The sequence below is a fragment of the Bos taurus genome, chromosome 7 (genome assembly GCF_002263795.3).
Source record: "Bos taurus isolate L1 Dominette 01449 registration number 42190680 breed Hereford chromosome 7, ARS-UCD2.0, whole genome shotgun sequence".
Lineage (NCBI taxonomy): Eukaryota > Metazoa > Chordata > Mammalia > Artiodactyla > Bovidae > Bos > Bos taurus.
In genome coordinates this window covers 52461188-52481222 of record NC_037334.1, presented here as the reverse complement: position 1 = coordinate 52481222, position 20035 = coordinate 52461188, and the positions used below count along the sequence as shown (strand labels likewise).

Genomic DNA, 20035 nt, shown 5'->3' with positions numbered 1-20035 from the left:
CTCGTGGTCGAAGGCGCGCTGCGCGAACACCACTCCGCTCTGCGGGTTCACGGACACGTAGGACGACAGCGCGCGTGGCTCCAGGTCGCTGGCCACGATGGAGTAGGAGACCTGGCCGTTGGGCCCTAGGTCAGGGTCAGAGGCCCTGACTTGTTCGATGGAAGCTCCAGGCGGGTTGTTTTCTGCCACGTGGACGACGTAGGAGGCCTGGTGGAAAACCGGAGCATTGTCGTTGACATCAGTAATATGCAAGGTAACACTTGTATGGGTGCAGAGAGGCGGCTTGCCCTTGTCAGTGGCTACGATGGTGACATTGTACTCCGGGATCTGCTCTCGGTCCAGGGTCCCGGCTGTTACCAACTTGTATGAATTTTTGGAGGAAGAGATTATCTGAAAAGGTACTTCACCCTCTAATCGACAATTAACCTCCCCATTCTCCCCGGAATCTCTGTCATGTATTTTGATCAAAGCAATCAGAGTTCCCGGCACTGCGTTTTCCAGAATCATTTCGACTAGAGAATGGAATGTAATATCTGGTCTGTTGTCATTTTCATCTTGAATGCTAATTTCAACTGTACACTGTGCAACCAGTCCTCCGCCATCCCTCCCTTCCACCACGATGGAATATTCTTTGATTTCTTCGAAATCCAGTGTTTTTAGAGTTGTAATTTCCCCACTCTTTGAATTCAGACCGAAGACTTGCCCAGACCTGTAGAAGGAATAAGCAATTTCTGAGTTGATGCCCTCGTCCTGATCGGTGGCTGACACCTGCAACACAGTGGTGCCTGGGGGCACGTTTTCTCCAAGGTTGACTCGGTATACGTCCTGGGTAAATACCGGGGGGTTATCATTGGCATCAGTGACCTGGATCTGGAGCTCAGTAGTGCCACTTAGGGGTGGATCGCCACCGTCTGAGGCAGTCAGTACTAAACGATGGTAACTCTGTTGTTCCCGGTCTAAGGGTTTCTCCAATACCAGTTCCGGGAATTTACTACCATCTTGTTTTTCCTTATTTATCAACGAGAAACTAGGGCTAAGAGAAAGTTTATAAGTCTGCAGAGAGTTTAAGCCAATATCTGCATCTTCCGCGACTTCTAATATAAATCGTGTGCCTGGCGGCGTAGACTCACTTATTTGCAGCTCAAAGGAATTTTGCGAGAATTTTGGAGTGTGGTCATTAACATCCTCGATCTCTACATTCACGTGATAAAAGTTCAATGGATTTTCAGCAACAACCTCAAATTCCAGAGCACAAGCTGACTTCTTCCCGCATATCTGCTCCCGGTCTAGCCTGCTGCTCACAAGTAACTCCCCGCTCTCCGCGCTCACAGCGAAGTAAGGCTTCTCCGAACTGACGCGCAGTTTTCGAGTCGGTAACTCGTGGACACTGAGTCTCAGGTCCTTGGCGAGATTCCCCACCACCGAGCCCTCGGGCATCTCCTCGGGAATCCTGTAGTGGATCTGCTCAGAGAGCGCCAGGCAGAACAAAGACAGCAGGAACGGAAAGAGCACTGGCCGCCTCTCAGCCCAGCCGCTCTTCCCAGCGCCGCTCCCCATCCCTCTTGCCCGCCCTCCCCACCCCCCGTCTTAGTTTGCTCACCGGCCTGGAGACGCCGGATTACAACTAATGTCTATGTTGCAGTTGTCCGGAGCTCCCAGCAGCTTTATGAGGGTCAGGCAGGGTTTCTTCTCTAGAGAAGTAAACGGTGGAAAGGCTTACGCTAGCGAGTCTGAGACAGGGAACGTGAGCTGCGGCTGCGCGAGGACGTCCCCTGTACCAAGTTCTCCACTTTGGCCAACAGCGGCGCCCAGAGTCCGCACTGGTAAACTACAGCCCCTGCAGCTTCAGTTTAAAATTTAACAAGCCATATTTTTACGTTAATATATTTAATATTTTAAATCATCAAGGCTTATTTAAAGTCTTGTTTCTAAATTGTTAGAAATATCATTCATGTTGGGTTTGTTTACAAAGTTAATATATATTGGTCCATTTATTTCACCATTCTGCAAACATACACTGAACTTTTGCTTTGTGCTAAGCACTGTCCTTGTCAGTGGCAATAGAACAATGAAAAAGACACAGGTCTTGCCCTCAGAGAGTTTGTTGTCTACCAATTCCATGAATCATTTCTGTTTATTAGCTATGATATATAAAAAATTTTAAAGCTTCTTTCGTTGATTCCTAGTTTACCCCACATGTCTACATAATCAGTGCTACTTCATGTCACATATATTAGAGAACATCAATACTAGTGCAAATTATTTTGTAAAGTTGTGTAATTTTGCACCAATCCTTAAACATCTCTGATATCAACACTCTCTTTACAAAATAATTTCTTTTTACTCTAACTCAAGAAGTATTCATTCAAAGAAACTGCCCCTATGATGTAGCCAGAGATTATTTGGTGTACCTTCTACTTCATTTCTCAGAATTAACTGGCTCATGTCATACCCAACATCTTATATAAATTCACCCTTAAAATGTATTGAAATACTTGTCTGTCCGTCAATACAAAGTCACAAAGGGATATTCTAGTAGAATGCATTACTTCCTTATCTATGTATACATTTTATACTGAATTGGAGGAACTGAGTTCATGGTAAATTTATTTACATAAATTCACTGAATATAGTGACATTTGTTCTCATTATTTTACTCCATTGGTTATTATTATTATTATTATTGCAATTAGTGAATGCTTTCAGCAAGAGTACTGGGGCAACTTTCCATTCACTTTTTAAATTTGCAAAGTGTCAACAAAATAGTTGTCTCCGTAAGTGACTGTACACCTAAACACTACAGAATATAAAGCTAATTCCTACCATTATCTGTGGATTGGAGGAGAAACAGCACAATCCCTCAGAAATGTCTTTTTAGTTGATAACAAATAATTCATTGTACTTTCCACTCTCATCTGATGACAAATCAACCATTAGTTTTATTTAAATGCTATAACAAGGGATGCAGAAGCCCAAATGGAATCATTTTTAATTGAACCAATTGGTTTGTTTAGAATTTGTGTACATGTAACTTCTTTTCTTAAAACTAACACTCTCAAACTCTAACCTTGAGAACACAGCACATTTCACATGACTGTACAGTCAAAACAGCTCACTGGAATTCTAATAAAATGTGTTCTTCTGCATTTTACAGAGGTAACTTTCAACAATTTTAAGATGACATTTTATTTCAAATTTGATGGGGAGGGCAATGGCCATTTTAGGCTTTAGATGCCATGTCTCCATTGGTATGAGTCCTGGGTGACCACTGACACACAACATTTGGGAACCAATCTTACCTACCACCACCCTTTAAAATATGTTTGCTTTGAGATACAAGAAGTATTAAAGCTTTGAAGGGTACTGATACAGACACAGAGCTCATAAAATAGGTTTAAACTGAAGAAAAATTTCAAGAACTTAGTTTTAGGTGAAATCCTAAGAATCGTAAAAATTCTGACATGTATTTTACTTTTACTAAGCTAATACAAGGGTTAAGAAACCTCAATAATTTTTGTAAGTTCTAATTTATATATACCTTTATGTGTCTATACATATACACATGTACACACACACACATATATATTCCTATATATAAAATGAACTGACCTTATGTGGTTGGGTAGCTATTTCTTAAATGAATAGATGATAATTATGGTAAAATATGAAAAGTTTTAAGAAGTTAAGAGTTCATATTTAAACAGTCTTGTCTAAGCCTTTGGAAAGCAGATGAAACAATTATGATGATTAGAACTCAATTTTATTGTATCACTAACACAAACCCCAAACTCTGTGGTACACCTTAAAAGCTATCTTTAAACTTTCTTTACAATGCATGTTTCAAAACACAAATTAAATTTATAAAAAAATATAATTCCTCTAAGAAATAAACATAAACAATGAACCAAACTCACCTGAACAGCAGCAGCTTCATCCCTACATTCATGAAAATCTATGGATGTTAACAAGGAATCATTTTTCTCACAGCTGTCTTGGCTAATGAGCATGTCAGCATAGTTGGGCTGGGGGAAGATCATGTGACTCCTCGGAGAGTCAGAGGTAAGGGAGACTTCATGGGAGTAGGTCTGCAGGAAAGCCTGTACTCCTTCCATGCCCACAAATCCTGAGGCTGGCAGGCCTGCTAACCTACCACTGGAAGCCTGGAGAAGTCTTGATTTGTGCCACCGCCATAGTCTGAGCGACAGCAGCACGATGACAAAGGCAAGGAAGATGCAGGAAACAACAGCCACTGCCACCACCAGGTACAGTGTGAGGTCTGAATCCTCAGAGTTGGTTAGGGTCCTGATGCTACCCAGGTCAGCAAGGACATCTGGGATGCTATCTGCTACGGCCACAGTGAGTGTGACGGTGGCTGAGAGAGGGGGCTGCCCATGGTCGTGGACTGTCATCACCAGGCTCTGCTTGAGCGAATCTCTGTCCAGCAGGGCCCGTGCCGTGCGTACCTCGCCTGTGTGCAGCCCCACCGTGAAGAGCCCTGGCTCACTGGCCTTGAGTAGGCGGTAGGACAGCCAGGCGTTCTGGCCTGAGTCTCTGTCCACTGCCACTACCTTGGTAACAAGGTAGCCTGGCTCTGCAGAGCGAGGTGCCAGCTCCACACCCGTGGAGCCATCAGTGGGAAGCATGGGGTACAGAATCTCTGGTGCATTGTCGTTCTGGTCCAGTATGAACAGGCTCAGGGACACATTGCTGCTGAGTTGAGGGTCCCCATTGTCACGGGCTGTCACCAGTAGCTGCAAGTCTTGGATCTGCTCATAGTCAAAGGAGTGCAGAGCATACAGGACACCAGTGTCAGAGTTGATGGAGACGTAAGAGGAGAGAGGCACCGCCATGATGCTGCCTTTGGTCAGAGAGTAAGTGACCTGGGCATTGCTGCCACTGTCATGGTCATGAGCAGTCACAGAGAAGATGGAGGCACCTCTGGGGTTGTTCTCTGGGATATAGGCTGAGTAGGAGGCATGAGGGAAAATGGGTGGATTGTCATTGATGTCTGCCACTTGCAGGGCAATATGAATTTCAGTAGACAGAGGTGGGGTTCCTAGATCTGAGGCTGCCACTGTGATATTATACATAGAGATCTTTTCTCGGTCCAAATATTTCCAAGTCACCAATCTATAATAATTATCAATTGATTTTTCTAATTGAAAAGGTAAATTATCACGTGTATAACAGACAACTTGACCATTCTTCCCAGAGTCTCGGTCATGCACATTCAAGAAGGCAATTACTGTCCCAGGAAGAGTATTTTCCAGGACTGGGCTAAACAAAGATGTAATGGTCACTTCGGGTCTGTTGTCATTGACATCTTCCACTGAAATGAGTACTTTGGTCCGCCCCAGAAGTGCCCCCACATCTTCAGCTTGTATTTCCATATCATAAAATGTACATTCTTCATAATCTAAACTCTTTGCTGTTGATATTTCGCCAGTATTTTCATTCAGCTGGAATAACGGAGATTGTTTTTCACTAATTTTCCAGAATTTATAAGCCACTTCCCCGTTGGTTCCTTCATCCGGGTCGCTAGCGCTTACAGTAAGCAGCCGGGTCCCCGGGGGCACGTTCTCTGGGACTTTCACTCGGTAAATCGGTTGAGCAAAAACCGGGGCATTGTCGTTTGTATCCAACACTGTCACTCGGATGTGCACTGTGCTGGAGCGACGCGGTTCGCCTCCATCCGTGGCGATGAGGACCAGGTAGTGAGCAGCCTCCTCCTCGCGGTCCAGGGCGCGCTCCAGCACCAGCTCTGGGCTTACAGCTCCGTCGTCTCCAGTTTGCACGTCCAGGGAGAAGTGGTTATTGGGGCTGAGCTGGTAGCTCTGCAGGGAATTCAAGCCCACATCCGGGTCCACAGCCTCTGGCAGTGGATAACGTGTTCCGGGCAGAGCGATTTCGTTAATTTTTACTTCCAGATTTTCGACCTGAAATTTTGGGTTATTATCGTTGATGTCAGTGATTTCTACTTCTATTCCCCAAAGTTTCCCTTCATCCTCAACTAGGATGTTAATATTTACAAAACATCGCGCGCTCTGAGCGCAGAGCTCCTCCCGGTCTATCCTGCCCGCGGTGACCAAGCTGCCGCTTCGCGGATTTAGAGCAAAGAGCTGCGTCCTACCTCTGGAGACGATGCGGACTCCGTGCTTCGAAAGCTCTTGTGACTCCAGCCCCAGGTCCTTGGAGATGTTACCCACGAAGGATCCTTTGTCGGTCTCTTCAGGCACAGAGTAGTGGATCTGTCCTCTCCCGATCTTTCCCAGCGCACCCAGCAGCGCGCACAGCAGTACCAGCTCGCCGCGTCCTCCGTAATTCTTTGGAGCGGCCATTGTTCTTTCGCTATGGAATCCACTCAGAATCTTCACTGGGCATATATGTTTTGTTTACCTTGTTCCTGAAGTTATAGAGATCATCTTCTGGAAAGTTGGAGTATCCCAAATTTAGGGATGGAATTTTGCCGCAGGCCTCCAGTTGGTTTGTGAGATCTGCGGATCTCTTGTGAGGTGAGAGCCCTGAGTTTCCGGCTGGTTTTTGGTTACTTTATCTCCAAGTAGGTGAACAGCGGCGCTCAGAGTCCTAGGCAGTTACTGCAGTCACTTACATTTGTAATATCCTATGCTAGATTGCTAGGGGGAAAATTGCTACTTATTTTCTATAGTCTGTTTGGAATAAATTATCCCTGAACTCATATTTTAAAAATAATTTCCAAGAAATATGGAATGAAATAGGGTTAAAGTCTTACAAAGTATTATTACATAACCAGATTTTGGGGTTTATATCATATTAAATTACTCAAAGTTCTGTACTGTATTTACTGTTTTAAAAATAAAATTTTATTTATTATGCTCTAAGCATTATTGTTAATATCTTCAGTATCTTATCAACTAAGTAAGGATCCCACTCATTACTGGAAATTAATTCATTTTTAGGCTAAAATATACCTATTGGAGATGACTGATTCAGAAGTTGTTTTATTTGGTTTTAAACCAATTTAATCAATATAGTAAACTTTTTGTAGAGTGGTTGCCTTTTAATTTTCTTTTTAAAATGCGGTTTTAGTCACACAGTAGTGTTTTGAAATTAATATTGTGAAATTTTAATAGGATAAATGCTTTTACTTTCAAGTTATATCACAGACAAAATTTTATATAATTTCTATTTGAATAGAAAATACTTGAAAGGTACAAATGAATATATAATCGAAAGCAAATTTCTATCTATTCTTCTGCCTATGAGAGGTGATTACATTTTAAAGCCAACTCAGTTAACTTCTAAAGGTAAACAAATAGCCTAAAGGTAATTTTACCTTAACTACTACTTTGATCAAAAGAATCACAAAAGTAAGAAACACATAATTATCACTAAGGAGTCAAAAAGTGCCAGTGCAAGAATAAATGTCTTTTTCCTTCAGCAGTTTGTAAAATGGCCATTAATTGAAGCAGTTACTAAGGGAAGTACAGCAAAAGCCTGATACAATGTATTGCTATCTTGTATATGTAACTATATCCACTTGAGACTGCTAATCTTGTCTAAATTTGAAGATTTCAACATTCCATTTTCTCCTAGAGATAGTAGAATGACTAGAAGACCTCTAGCTATATTAGTTTAGGTCTGCAAAACAGACATTTCAAAAATTATGTAGGAGAAGTGTGTGTAAGAGGAACAACAGAGGCCAAAACATTGTGTTTTCTTTGATGGAGGAGCCTATAGAATGAGCATTACTACAGGTTAATCCTGAAAAACCTATGCTGCAAGTAAGGAGAACACGCTTTTATTTTCTGATGAGCATAGTGAACCTGTGCTGCACTTAGTCAAGTAAAATGATTTTACACACATTTATACACACAGTACAATGAACACAATTACAGTAGGTACATCTACATAAAAATCTAGGTTAATCGACCTTATTCTAGTGCTTTGAAGCAAAAGAGAAGTAAATATAGGAAACAAAGTATCAGATTAGTATGGAAACAATAACAGCTAAATCAATTAAGAAAAATATCTAATTTCAGCTTGTTTTTCTTTTAAGATTTATATGATTGCCTACTTTTACATTTACAGTGTGTCTAGTTGAAAAAAAATCATTTATTAATCTGTAGAAAGAAAAATTTAGAGAAAAATCTCAGTAGCTTTATGGGAAACCATATAACATTGCCAAAAGTTTCCCCTATGGAAAAAAACACAACTTCACTGCTTTATAATATGAACCTGGTAAGACACCACTAAAAGACACATAATTTCCCTGAATTCAACCTCCTTTGAAAAATGGTATGACAGCTTTTTGACTGGTTACTACATTCTTAAGACAATGTTTAGATCTAAAATTTGTATAGATGCATTTGGAGACATTTTATGTTTGGTTCCAGACCACTACAATAAAGAGAACAGCACAATAAAGTGGGTCACGAAAGTTTTGGTTTCCCAGTGTGTATAAAAGTTATGTTTTAAGTATGCAATAGCATTATATCTAAAAAAGTACATACCTTAATTAAAAATACTTTATTGCTAAAAAACACTAACCATCACTGGAGCCTTTGGTGGGTCGAACATAATCTTTTTGTAATGGTAACATCCAAGATCACTGATTATAGATCACCACAGGGCTTCCCTAGTGGCTCAGATGATGAAGAACCTGCCTGCAATGCAGGAAACCAGGGTTCAATCCCTGGGTAGGGAAGATCCCTTGGAGAAGAGAATGACTACTCACTCCAGTATTCTTGTCTGGAGAATTCCATGGACAGATGAGCCTGGTGGTCTCCAGTGCTGGGTCCACGGGGTCGCAGAATGGGACATGACTGAGGGACTAACACTTTAACACTTTCACTTTCACATGATGACTATAATTTTAAAAAGTTTGAAATACTTTGAGATTTACCAAATGGGAAATGGCAACCCACTCCAGTGTTCTTGCCTGGAGAATCCCAGGGACCACAGAGCCTGGTGGGCTGCTGTCTATGGGGTCACACAGAGTCAGACTGAAGCGACTTAGCAGCAGCAGCAGCAACACAGACACATGAAGTGAGGAAATGCTGTTGTACAAATGGTGAATATAGACTTGATTGACTCAGGCTTGCCATAAATCATCAATGTGAAAAATCAAAACAAAACTGGAGTATCTTCAAACCTCAGTGAAGCAAAATGAACTAAAACAGAGATGTGCCACTTTTTTCCTATGAATATGGAGAACTGTCGACACAATAAAAAGCGGGTTATACTTACAGGAAACTCACCTGATGAGAAGTCGACTCATTGGAATTACAAAAGGGAAATAAGGCTCCAGATGAATCACCAGAAAGTATGTTTTGTCCTGAATTCAACTGCTCACTACATTTTAGAAAATTAAACTCTGTCTTTCCAGTATGGGCAACACACAGATTGTACGAATAAGGTAAAGTTCCTTCACTGTAGTTGGGGAGAACCCCAGGTTCAGACTTGACACAGAGACCAGGCTTAAAGCAGCCCCAAGCAGCAGGGCTGGAGGAGCGTCGCAGTTGTAGGGCGACCGCCAGAATCACCGCCAGGAGGAAGAGCACCGAGATCAAGGCCAAGGCCACCACCAGGTAAAACTGCAGCTCAGCCTGGGGGTCAGAGGGCGAGGGCCGGTCACTGAGGTCCGGCAGCGCCTCCTGCAGGCTGTCGGCGAAAACCAGGAGCAGCGTGGCGGTGGCCGAGAGGGGCGGCTGTCCCCCATCGCGCACAGCGACCAGCAGGCGCTGGCGGGCCGCGTCCCTGTCGCCCAAGGCCCTCGCCGTGCGCACCTCGCCCGTGCGCAGCCCCACGCTGAACAGTCCGGGCTCGTTGGCCTGCAGCACGTGGTAGGACAGCCAGGCGTTGTGTCCAGAATCTGCGTCCACCGCCACCACCTTGGTGACTAGGTAGCCGGGCTGCGCGGCGCGGGGCACCGTGTCGAAGAGCGCCGAGCCGTCGGGCCCCAGCGCCGGGTACAGCACCCTGGGCGCGTTGTCGTTGCGGTCGCCCACCAGCACGCGCAGGCTCACGTTGGAGCTGAGCGCTGGCGAGCCGTGGTCGCGGGCCTGCAGCGTCAGTTCGAAAGCGCGTAGCTGCTCGTGGTCGAAGGCGCGCTGCGCGAACACCACTCCGCTCTGCGGGTTCACGGACACGTAGGACGACAGCGCGCGTGGCTCCAGGTCGCTGGCCACGATGGAGTAGGAGACGTGGCCGTTGGGCCCTAGGTCAGGGTCGAAGGCGCTTACTTGAGTGATGGAGGCACCAGGAGGATTGTTCTCTGCTACATGGACCACATAGGAAGCCCGTTCAAAAACTGGCATGTTGTCGTTTACATCACCGATGTGCAGCGTGATGCTTGAGCTGGAGGAGAGGGGTGGCTTGCCTTTGTCAGTGGCTGTGATGGTGATGTTATACCCAGGGGTCTGTTCGCGGTCTAGAACTCCATCTGTAACTAATTTATATGTGTTCCTTGAAGAAGTCAGTATTTTAAATGGAACATCGCCTTCTAATTTACAAATAACCTCTCCATTGTGTCCGGAATCCTTGTCTCGGATTTTGAGCAAAGCAATGTGTGTTCCCAGCTTGGTGTCCTCCATAATAAAATCCGGTAGAGATTGGAATACCACTTCTGGGGCATTGTCATTTATGTCTAGGACTTCTATCTCCACTGTACACTGGGCAATCATTCCTCCACCATCCTTTGCTTCCAAAACTATGGAATATTCTTTCACTTCCTCAAAATCTAATGTATTTAGAATAATAATTTCCCCAGTATTAGAATTCAGGTCAAACTGGGTAATCTGGCCTGCTTCAGTGAAAGAGAAAGTGATCTCGGCATTGACACCGTCATCTTGGTCAGTGGCCATTACTCTAAGCACAGTGGTACCTGGAAGCACATTTTCTGGAAGCTCCACCCTGTATAGTTCTTGGCTGAACACTGGAGGGTTATCGTTGGCATCAGTTACCAGGACTTGTATCTGTGCAGCACTGCTCAGGGGTGGATCCCCGAAGTCCAAGGCCGTCAAGGTCAAGTGGTAGGATTTCTGTTCTTCTCTGTCTAAAGGTGTCATTAGTACCAGCTCAGGGTATTTACTGCCATCCAACTTCTCTTTAATCACAAGTGAGAAATGATCATCAGGACTGAGCTGGTAATTCTGTAGGGAATTGGTACCAATATCTGCATCATGGGCAGATCCTAAAATAAATCGTGCCCCGGACTTTGTGGACTCACTTATTTGCAGCTCAAAGGAATTTTGCGAGAATTTAGGCGTGTGGTCATTGACATCCTCGATCTCTACATTCACGTGATAAAAGTTCAATGGATTTTCAGCAACAACCTCAAATTCCAGAGCACAAGCTGACTTCTTCCCGCATATCTGCTCCCGGTCTAGCCTGCTGCTCACAAGTAACTCCCCGCTCTCCGCGCTCACAGCGAAGTAAGGCTTCTCCGAACTGACGCGCAGTTTTCGAGTCGGTAACTCGTGGACACTGAGTCTCAGGTCCTTGGAGAGATTCCCCACCACCGAGCCCTCGGGCATCTCCTCGGGAATCCTGTAGTGGATCTGCTCAGAGAGCGCCAGGCAGAACAAAGACAGCAGGAACGGAAAGAGCACTGGCCGCCTCTCAGCCCAGCCGCTCTTCCCAGCGCCGCTCCCCATCCCTCTTGCTTCCCCCCTTAGTTTGCTCACCGGCTTGGAGACGCCGGATTACAAATAATGTTGCAGTTGTCCGGAGCTCCCAACAGCTTTATTTTCGGCGTGAGGGTCAGGCAGGGTTTCTTCTCCAGAGGAGGAATCGGTGGAAAGACAACACTAGCGAGTCTTGACAGGGAAAGTGCTCTGCGGCTGCGCGACGGGATCGCCAGCGCCAAGCTCTCGACTTTGGCCAACAGCGGCGCCCAGAGTCCGCACTGTGAAACTGCAGCCCCTGCTGCTTCAGTTTAACCAGCTACCGTCACTACCACCGTGTATCCAGCTGAAAAATCATTTTTTAAAGACGTAAGTATGTTTAATAACACGCTTCCCAGGTGGCTCAGCGGTAAAGAATCCACCTGTCATGCTGGAGGCGCGTGTTTGACTCCTGGGTCGGGAAGATCCCCTGGGGAAGGAAATGGCAACCCATTCTGGTATTCTTGTTTGGGAAATCCCATGAACAGAGGAATCCGTAGTGTCAAGAGTTGGACACGACTTAGCGACTGAGTACGCACGCATATTTGGTAATATTTAATTCGTACTATTAGAAGCATCATCATCCCAACTTTCCAGGTTTTTAGGTCAATCGGTAGGTTTAATACATAAACATCTATACGTTGACATAATTACTCCCCAACCTTCAAATCCGCACTAGTAATAGGATAACTATAACACAGATTTGGCTCAAAGGATCTCAGATCATAGCTGTTGTAAATACTCATTAATTAGCAATATATTGGATAAGGTTTCATCTTTCTTTCCTTGTCACCTTTTTCCTTATTCTTCCTTACATTTTTGGTACCTATTTCCATTTTTCTTCCCAGAGGGCAACAGTAATGGTGAAATCATGTCTTTCAAAAGGCACAATTTATACATCCCTCTCTTGTTCCAAAATAATTTTAGCAATTTCTTTATAGTAATATTTGGTTTTCAATTCTGAGATCTCACTTGAAGAAATGATTATAGCCTTTCAGAAAAGAGCCTATCCTCTCCTTCCCATTGCATGATTATTTTCCTGGGTATAAAATTCAACTTGAGTCTCCAAAACTACCAGGGGAAAATTATATTTTGCTTTGCATCACAAACTCACTAACAAGGTCTATTGTACTGAGGCACTTGTTCCCACTTTTGTACTTATCACATCCCATAATGACAGTTGAAGGAAACAGTCCCTAGAAAATGTATAATAGCTCACTGACTTTAGTGATGATCTCTCCCCTTTGTTTAAAAGTATTTTTAATAATAAATTTAATTGGAGGGTTCTTTTTCAAAATATCTTATAATCACATTTCTGCCCCACAAAATGTAACACTGTCCTCTCCCCCTAGTGACTGTACATCTGAATGTTACAGAATGTATGAAATGTACTTCCACAGGATTGCACAGATCTTTAGATGCAAACCACCACCTTATGGAAGAAAAACATATGCTAGACTTTATGCTAGAAAAAAATTGTTCTCTTAACATTCAGACAAGATTACCTTGTCATCAACTACTTCTTGATACTAGTCAACTGCTGTATTGAGTTTTACTAAAATGTTATATAACAAGTGAAGATGTAGTTAATTACAGATTAAATTGTCTCTGAATTTTTCAACAGACCCAATAAGTAAAATTCACTTCTGCTCTAGGACTTGAGTGTATGACATGGTTGTTTCATAAAGCCAGCATCCCAACTCCCCTACTTGTAGAGCCAACATACACACTTTGCGTGACTGCATCACTAAGACAACACATCAAAATTTGGGTTAAAAACATGCAATGGCCTATTTCACAAATGTTACTTATAACACTTAACACTATTTGATATCTCATTTTATTGATTTTGGACAACAATCTTTAGTATGCCATTAGACTCCATGTCTGTCATTGATAAAGATCTTAGTGAAGCCTGACACATAAATTTCATCCTTTAAGCATCAACAAAACTTCTACCAGAATCTGGCTTTAATAGGCGATTAAAGTTTAAATAGGTCAAGAGCAACTGAGATGTTTCAAGGCCACCAAAGAGAGGTACATGGAAGTGGAAGCAGGGCACAGAAAAAAAAGTTTGCAGACTGAAAATGTCTTCAACAACCTTTTACAGATCTGATCTAAAGAGAATTCTGAGAAGGCTGAGGTGTACTTTCTTGCTAACCTTGTGTAATAAGATTTAACAATTCATTCTCATTTATAAAATACATGAATTAAGAACACCATGAGGAACATAATTGCAAAACATAAAAATGTGATTATCCACTTATTCACAATCTTGTCCATATGCTTTCACCGTAAATATGGTACTAAAACACTCTGTCAATAAGTGTTCCATGTTAAAAAATCACCACTGAAATAAACAATCTTGCTTTATCACTTGAAAGTTTTTTTAACTCCATCTTCAAATCACACGTTTCGAAAAACAATAACATTTACACAAAATATAATTTCTCGACCATATAAAGATGAATGAATGACTGAACTCACCTGAATACTGTGGGCTTCATCCTTACATTCAAGAAAATCTATGGATGTTAACAAGGGATCCTTTTTCTCATAGCTCTCCTGGCTGATGAGTGTGTCTGCATAGTTGGGTTGCGGGAAGATCACGTGACTCCTCCGAGAGTCTGCGGTGAGTGAGACCTCGTGCGAATAGGTCTGCAGAAAAGCCTGCACCCCATCCACGCCCACAAACTGAGATGCCGGTACACTTCCGGGGACACCTCCCGAAGCTTGCAGCATGTGAGATCTGCGCCAACGCCGCAGTCTGAGCGCCAGTAGCACGATGACAAAGGCGAGGAAGACACAGGACACTGCAGCCACAGCCACCACCAGGTACAGCGTGAGGCCTGAAGCGTCAGAGTCGTGAGGGACCTCTGGGCCACCCAGGTCTGCCAGGACATCTGGGATGCTGTCGGCCACAGCCACCGTGAGTGTGACAGTGGCCGAGAGAGGGGGCTGCCCATGATCCTGGACTGCCACCACCAAGCTCTGCTTGAGCGCGTCTCTGTCCAGCAGGGCCCGCGCTGTGCGCACCTCGCCCGTGTGCAGTCCCACCACAAAGAGCCCTGGCTCACTGGCCTTGAGCAGACGGTAGGACAGCCAGGCGTTCTGTCCCGAGTCTCTGTCCACTGCCACCACCTTGGTGACCAGGTAGCCAGGCTCTGCAGAACGGGGTGCCAGCTCCACACCAGTAGAACCGTCAGTGGGGAGGGAAGGGTATAGAATCTCAGGTGTGTTGTCATTCTGGTCCAGCACAAATATGCTCAGAGACACATTGCTGCTGAGTGGTGGGTCCCCACTGTCACTTGCAGTCACTCTCAACTGCAGGTCCCGAAACTGCTCATAGTCGAAGGAGTGCAGTGCATAGAGCACACCAGTACCTGAGTTGATGGAGACGTAGGAGGACACAGATGGCCCCTGGAGAGTATCTTCAGATAGGGAGTATGTGACACGGGCGTTCTCGTTGCTGTCAGGGTCATGTGCAGTCACTGAGAAGATGGAGGTGCCTCTGGGGTTATTCTCAGGCACATAGACAAAGTATGAGGAATGCAGGAAGGCAGGTGGGTTGTCGTTGGTGTCTGCCACATTCATGGTGATGTGAGTTGTCGTGGACAAGGGTGGGCTTCCACCATCTGTGGCTTTCAGCGTGATGTTATACGCAGAGAATTTTTCCCGGTCTAGGTTTTCTGCTGTCACCAATCTGTAATAGTTGTCTATAGATCTTTCTAATTTAAAAGGCAGATCTTCTGAAATAGTGCAGGTCACCTGGCCATTCTTCCCAGAATCTCGGTCTTGAAGATAGAAAAGCGCCACTACTGTTCCAGGAGGAGTGTCTTCGGGGATTGAGCTGCTTACAGATGTTACAGTCACTTCCGGGGCATTGTCATTCACATCTAAAATTGTGATCAGTACTTTAGCCCTTGTCATACTACCAGGACCATCCTGAGCTTGAACTTCCATTTCATAGTAGCCAGATTCTTCATAATCTAGGCCATCTAGAGTCGATAATTCTCCTGTGTGAGAGTTCAGCTGGAATATCTGTAGAATTTTTGGAGTAATTTTCGGAAAAGAGTATGTCACTTCCCCGTTCACTCCCTCATCCAGATCTATAGCACTTATCGTCAGCAGTCTTGTGCCCACTGGCACGTTCTCAGGGACAGTTACTTGGTACTGGGGCAAAGAGAAGATTGGCGCATGATCATTCACGTCCACCGCTGTTACTTGGACACGGGCGGTTCCGGATCGTGGTGGGTCACCGCCGTCAGAGGCGGTGAGGAGAAGGTGGTGAGTTGCCACTTCTTCCCGGTCCAGTACCTGTTCCAGCACTAATTCCGGATATTTAGTTCCATCCTCTCCGGTGTGCACAACCAGGGAGAAGTGGCGATTGGGGCTGAGGTGGTAGCTCTGGAGAGAGTTCGTGCCCACATCCGGATCCCTAGCCTCATTTAACGGAAATCGTACCCCAGGAGCTGTATTTTCCATTATTTTCACATTCATTTCTTCCGTCAAGAATTTAGGAGCGTTGTCATTAATATCCATTATTTCCACTTCTATACGATAAAGATTCATTTTATCTTCCACCAGGATGTTAAAGTTCACCAGACACCGCGCGCTCTGGGCGCAGAGCTCCTCCCGGTCTATCCTGCCCGCGGTGACCAAGCTGCCGCTTCGCGGATTCAGAGAGAAGAGCTGCGTCCTACCTCTGGAGACGATGCGGACCCCGCGCTCCTCCAGGTCCTTTGGCTCCAGTCCCAGATCCTTGGCGATATTACCGACAAAAGACGCCGTCTCTGTCTCCTCCGGCACGGAGTAGAGAATCTGTGCTGCCCAGACTTCGCTCTGGGTCCCCAGGAGAATGGAGAGCAGGATGAATGCTCTGTAGTCCCCTCCCCTCTGCCGAGCCGCCATTCTTGTCCTGCTGATCTTTAGACACTGGCCTATCTCCTGTTATATTTCTGGATGACAGGACGTCTGCGTGAAGCCCTGTGTATTCGGAAAAGAAACCCAGAATCCAGTGGTATAGAGGCCTGAATTTAGTGCAGCTTGGAAGACAGTTTATCTCAGTCTGGCGTTTCTTTGTGATGTAAAAGCTCAGTGGTTCCGGCGGATCTTGTGAACCATTTTTCCCGATTGGTGAACAGCGGCGCTCAGAGTCCTTACTAAGTTACTGCACCATACTGAAGCAAAATAACTGATTTTTCAGAAAGTTGTTTTATCCTTTGAAATTCTTTTATTTCTTCAATTCATGCATCTCTGATATATCATTTAAAATAAATTTTAAAAAACTGTGACAATGTAACAATGTTCATGGATGGGTGTTTATTAATCCCAGATAATTTCTTTTAAATTCTCTGCTCTGCATTGCAACTTTGAAATGATTGTTAGACACTGCCTCACACTTCAGTTCACATAGATAAAAATCAGTCATGGAGATAAAACAAGTATGATTTATTTTTAAAAGGTGTGTAAAAGATCTGTATATGTAAGATATTATGTAGAAACATTTATATCAGCATATTTAAATTAATTCAATAATACTGAACATATTCTATGTTCTAGACACAGCTATGTAATAAGGCAGAGAGTCCATTTTATCTTTAATACACAGAGGAGTAATGTAATAACTTTTTATTGAATGAAACCTTAGAGACTGTTTAGTTCAATTCCTTTATTTTAATAAATTTTAAAATGAGAGGGAATTGCTTTATCCTTGACTATATAATCATAGAACCAATGTAGGAATAGAAATATCCACACTCCCAATCTCCTAAGAAGAAAAAAAGGGAATCATCGTTGGCCCTGACTGATGCTTTATGCTCAAAGAGTGCCATTAGAAATAGGTGAGAAGCCAAGCAGCTACAATCAGCTATAGAAGCAACTCATTTTGTAGAGAAGACAGAAATTTGCAGATTCCACTGGCTGTGGATTCATAAGTGTTGGTATCACTGCTTCTTTTAATTATGCAATTTAAATAATCATCATACCCTATACTTGAGAAAAGATGGGTCTCTGAACAACCTTTGAGCATACATGCTGGACTATCCTGAGCAGATCCTTAGAGGTACTCATTGCTCCACTGCTATTAATGAAGTAAAACTCAATTGTTGATGGATCCGAGGTTACTCTTTGCTGGTGGAAATAAAACAAAGTTTCTTTCACATAGTTGCAGAAGAGAGTGGCCTGTTTTGAAATGAAAACCTAGTAAGAAATAGCCTTGCTTTATAAATTATTTTAAGCCCTGGGGAGTAGCTAGCAGCACCAGAAGGGAGAACTAGAAGTAATACTATACAAATTTACCTCAGTTGGTGACAAGTCTGCAACTAAGTAATCTATTTCTGGTCTTTGGTGGCATTACTACAAAATACAGGGAATACTTTGAATGAAATGTTTAATCTATCAATCTAGAAATTTTAATCTATCAAAATAATTCATATCATATTTGCTTTCACTATGTGGCTCAGACGGCAAAGCATCTGTCTGCAGTGCGGAAGACCCGGGTTCAATCCCTGGGATGGGAAGATCCCCTGGAAAAGGAAATGGCAGCCCACTCCAGTACTCTTGCCTGGAAAATCTCACGGACAGAGGAGCCTGGTAGGCTACAGTCCTTGGGGTCGAAAAGAGTGGGACACAACTGAGCAACTTCACTTTCACTTTCAAGTAGATAAAAGATCGTACTTTTTGTTCAAGGGAAACAATATGAGTATTTCAGATTAACTACATAAATAGGAATTTAAAACTATTTGTTCAGTAGCAATCTTGAATTTCTTGTTGGTATAAGTATATGGTAATTAAAGATCATGAGTACTTGCAGACATTTTCAAATAAAACTTTCATGTACAGATATCATGACTCCCAATGTCATGATTTTTTTCTACCTGATACTTCAAAATTTATAGCATTATCTCATATCCATCTCTTATTCTACTATTTTTAAAAAGTTTTGATTAACCTAACACTTCTGGGTACCTTCTTTAGAGCTAAACAAAATCTAGATAAAGGAGATAATCAAGTTTTTAAAGTTACTCTACAACATAAAATATTAAAGATCTCTACTCAACCACCAAGGTGTTTAAATATAACATAAAATTACTGCATAAGATTGAAGTAATGTTGTACTTTTAAAGGGAGTGTGTTATTATTGGTTGAGTTGTTGGGAAGAATCATTTATTTACATAAAAAAATTTATGGAAAGTTTATTTGTCTTCCCAGGCAGTAAGTTATTTACTTTTGCTCCTTTTTTTTCCTTTATTTATTTTTAGTTGTGCTGGGTTCTAGCTTCAGTGAGCATGGGCCACTCTCTAATTGCGGTGCATGGGCTTCTCATGTAGTGGATTCTCTTGTTTGGAGCACAGGCTCTAGGGCTTCAGTGGTTGTGGAGCAACAGGCTTAGTTGCCTCAAAGCATGTGGGTTCTTGTAGGACCAGGGATCCAACTCAGGTCCCCTGCGTTGGTAGATGGATTCTTAACCACTGCACCACCAGGGAAGTCCTCTCTTTTCTTTAAGCAACTTTTTTCTATTGAAGAAACATTTGTTTGGCATTGTGTTTAGGTATTCACCCCCAGGCAAAGATGTATATTTCTTCCAATGATCCTCTCAGAGATTTTACTCTTTCCCCTTTGATCTCCATTCCAAACATTTCATCAGAATTGGGTAATAAAGCAGCCCAATACTTTGGTAGACTTTTTTTCCCCTGGTGCTTCCAAATCATTATATGCTCAAACTATCAGACTTCTTATCTTATTAATAATGACCTGTAGTATGTAAGTCAAAGGAGCCTCAGTCACAACATAGCAAATTCCATGATTGCCAGGATTTGAGACTTGGTCAGTTCACATGAACGAATGACTACTGTGAGAGTAGAATCTAATAGGTTTTCTGTCAGTGAGACATTTTATTTGATTAAATGAAATACTCACAGGTAATTCAGTTAAGAGAATAAAGAAAACTAGCCTCTATCTCAGTTACTCAGCAGATAAGAAAATAAACCAGTCTACCAGCCATGAGACCATTAGTGAGCTTTGCTTTTTAACAATGGATGTATAAGATTAGCTTAATCATCCAGAGTTGGTATTATACTAAAATAACACACTCTCAGAGTACATGAAACAAATCTTAATATTTCTATAAAAGCCCATCTGACTCCCATGACCAATACCCAGGATTGAAGTCTTTAAAATTATTTACCATTAAATTCTGATTAAACCACTAAAGAATCATATCACAAATGTTGTCCAAAAAATTATATTTGAAATGTGTATGATTGTAATCTTTAGGTTAGTCATATACACTTGAAACCTTGAAATAAATAATTATATAACAATTGTTGAAAGTAAACACTGATTTAGAAAAACATGCGTTAACTATCCTTAGCGGTTAACTTAAAGAT

General features: G+C 43.0%; 2 protein-coding genes across 2 annotated transcripts in view; both read right to left on the bottom strand.

Annotated features, from left to right (window-relative positions):
* Positions 1-6496, bottom strand: part of PCDHGA8 (protocadherin gamma subfamily A, 8) — a 124154-nt gene extending 117658 nt beyond the window's left edge. Inside the window, 1 exon segment of the mRNA NM_001099705.1 lies at positions 3915-6496. Coding sequence (NP_001093175.1) covers positions 3915-6338 — 2424 coding nt within the window. The 5' untranslated portion in view covers positions 6339-6496.
* The window catches only part of PCDHGB4 (protocadherin gamma subfamily B, 4), a 129471-nt gene extending 117658 nt beyond the window's left edge, over positions 1-11813 (bottom strand). The window contains exon 1 of the mRNA NM_001102513.1: positions 9240-11813. Coding sequence (NP_001095983.1) covers positions 9240-11636 — 2397 coding nt within the window. The 5' untranslated portion in view covers positions 11637-11813. The remainder of the gene's footprint in view (positions 1-9239) is intronic.
* Positions 11814-20035: the final 8222 nt, after the last annotated feature.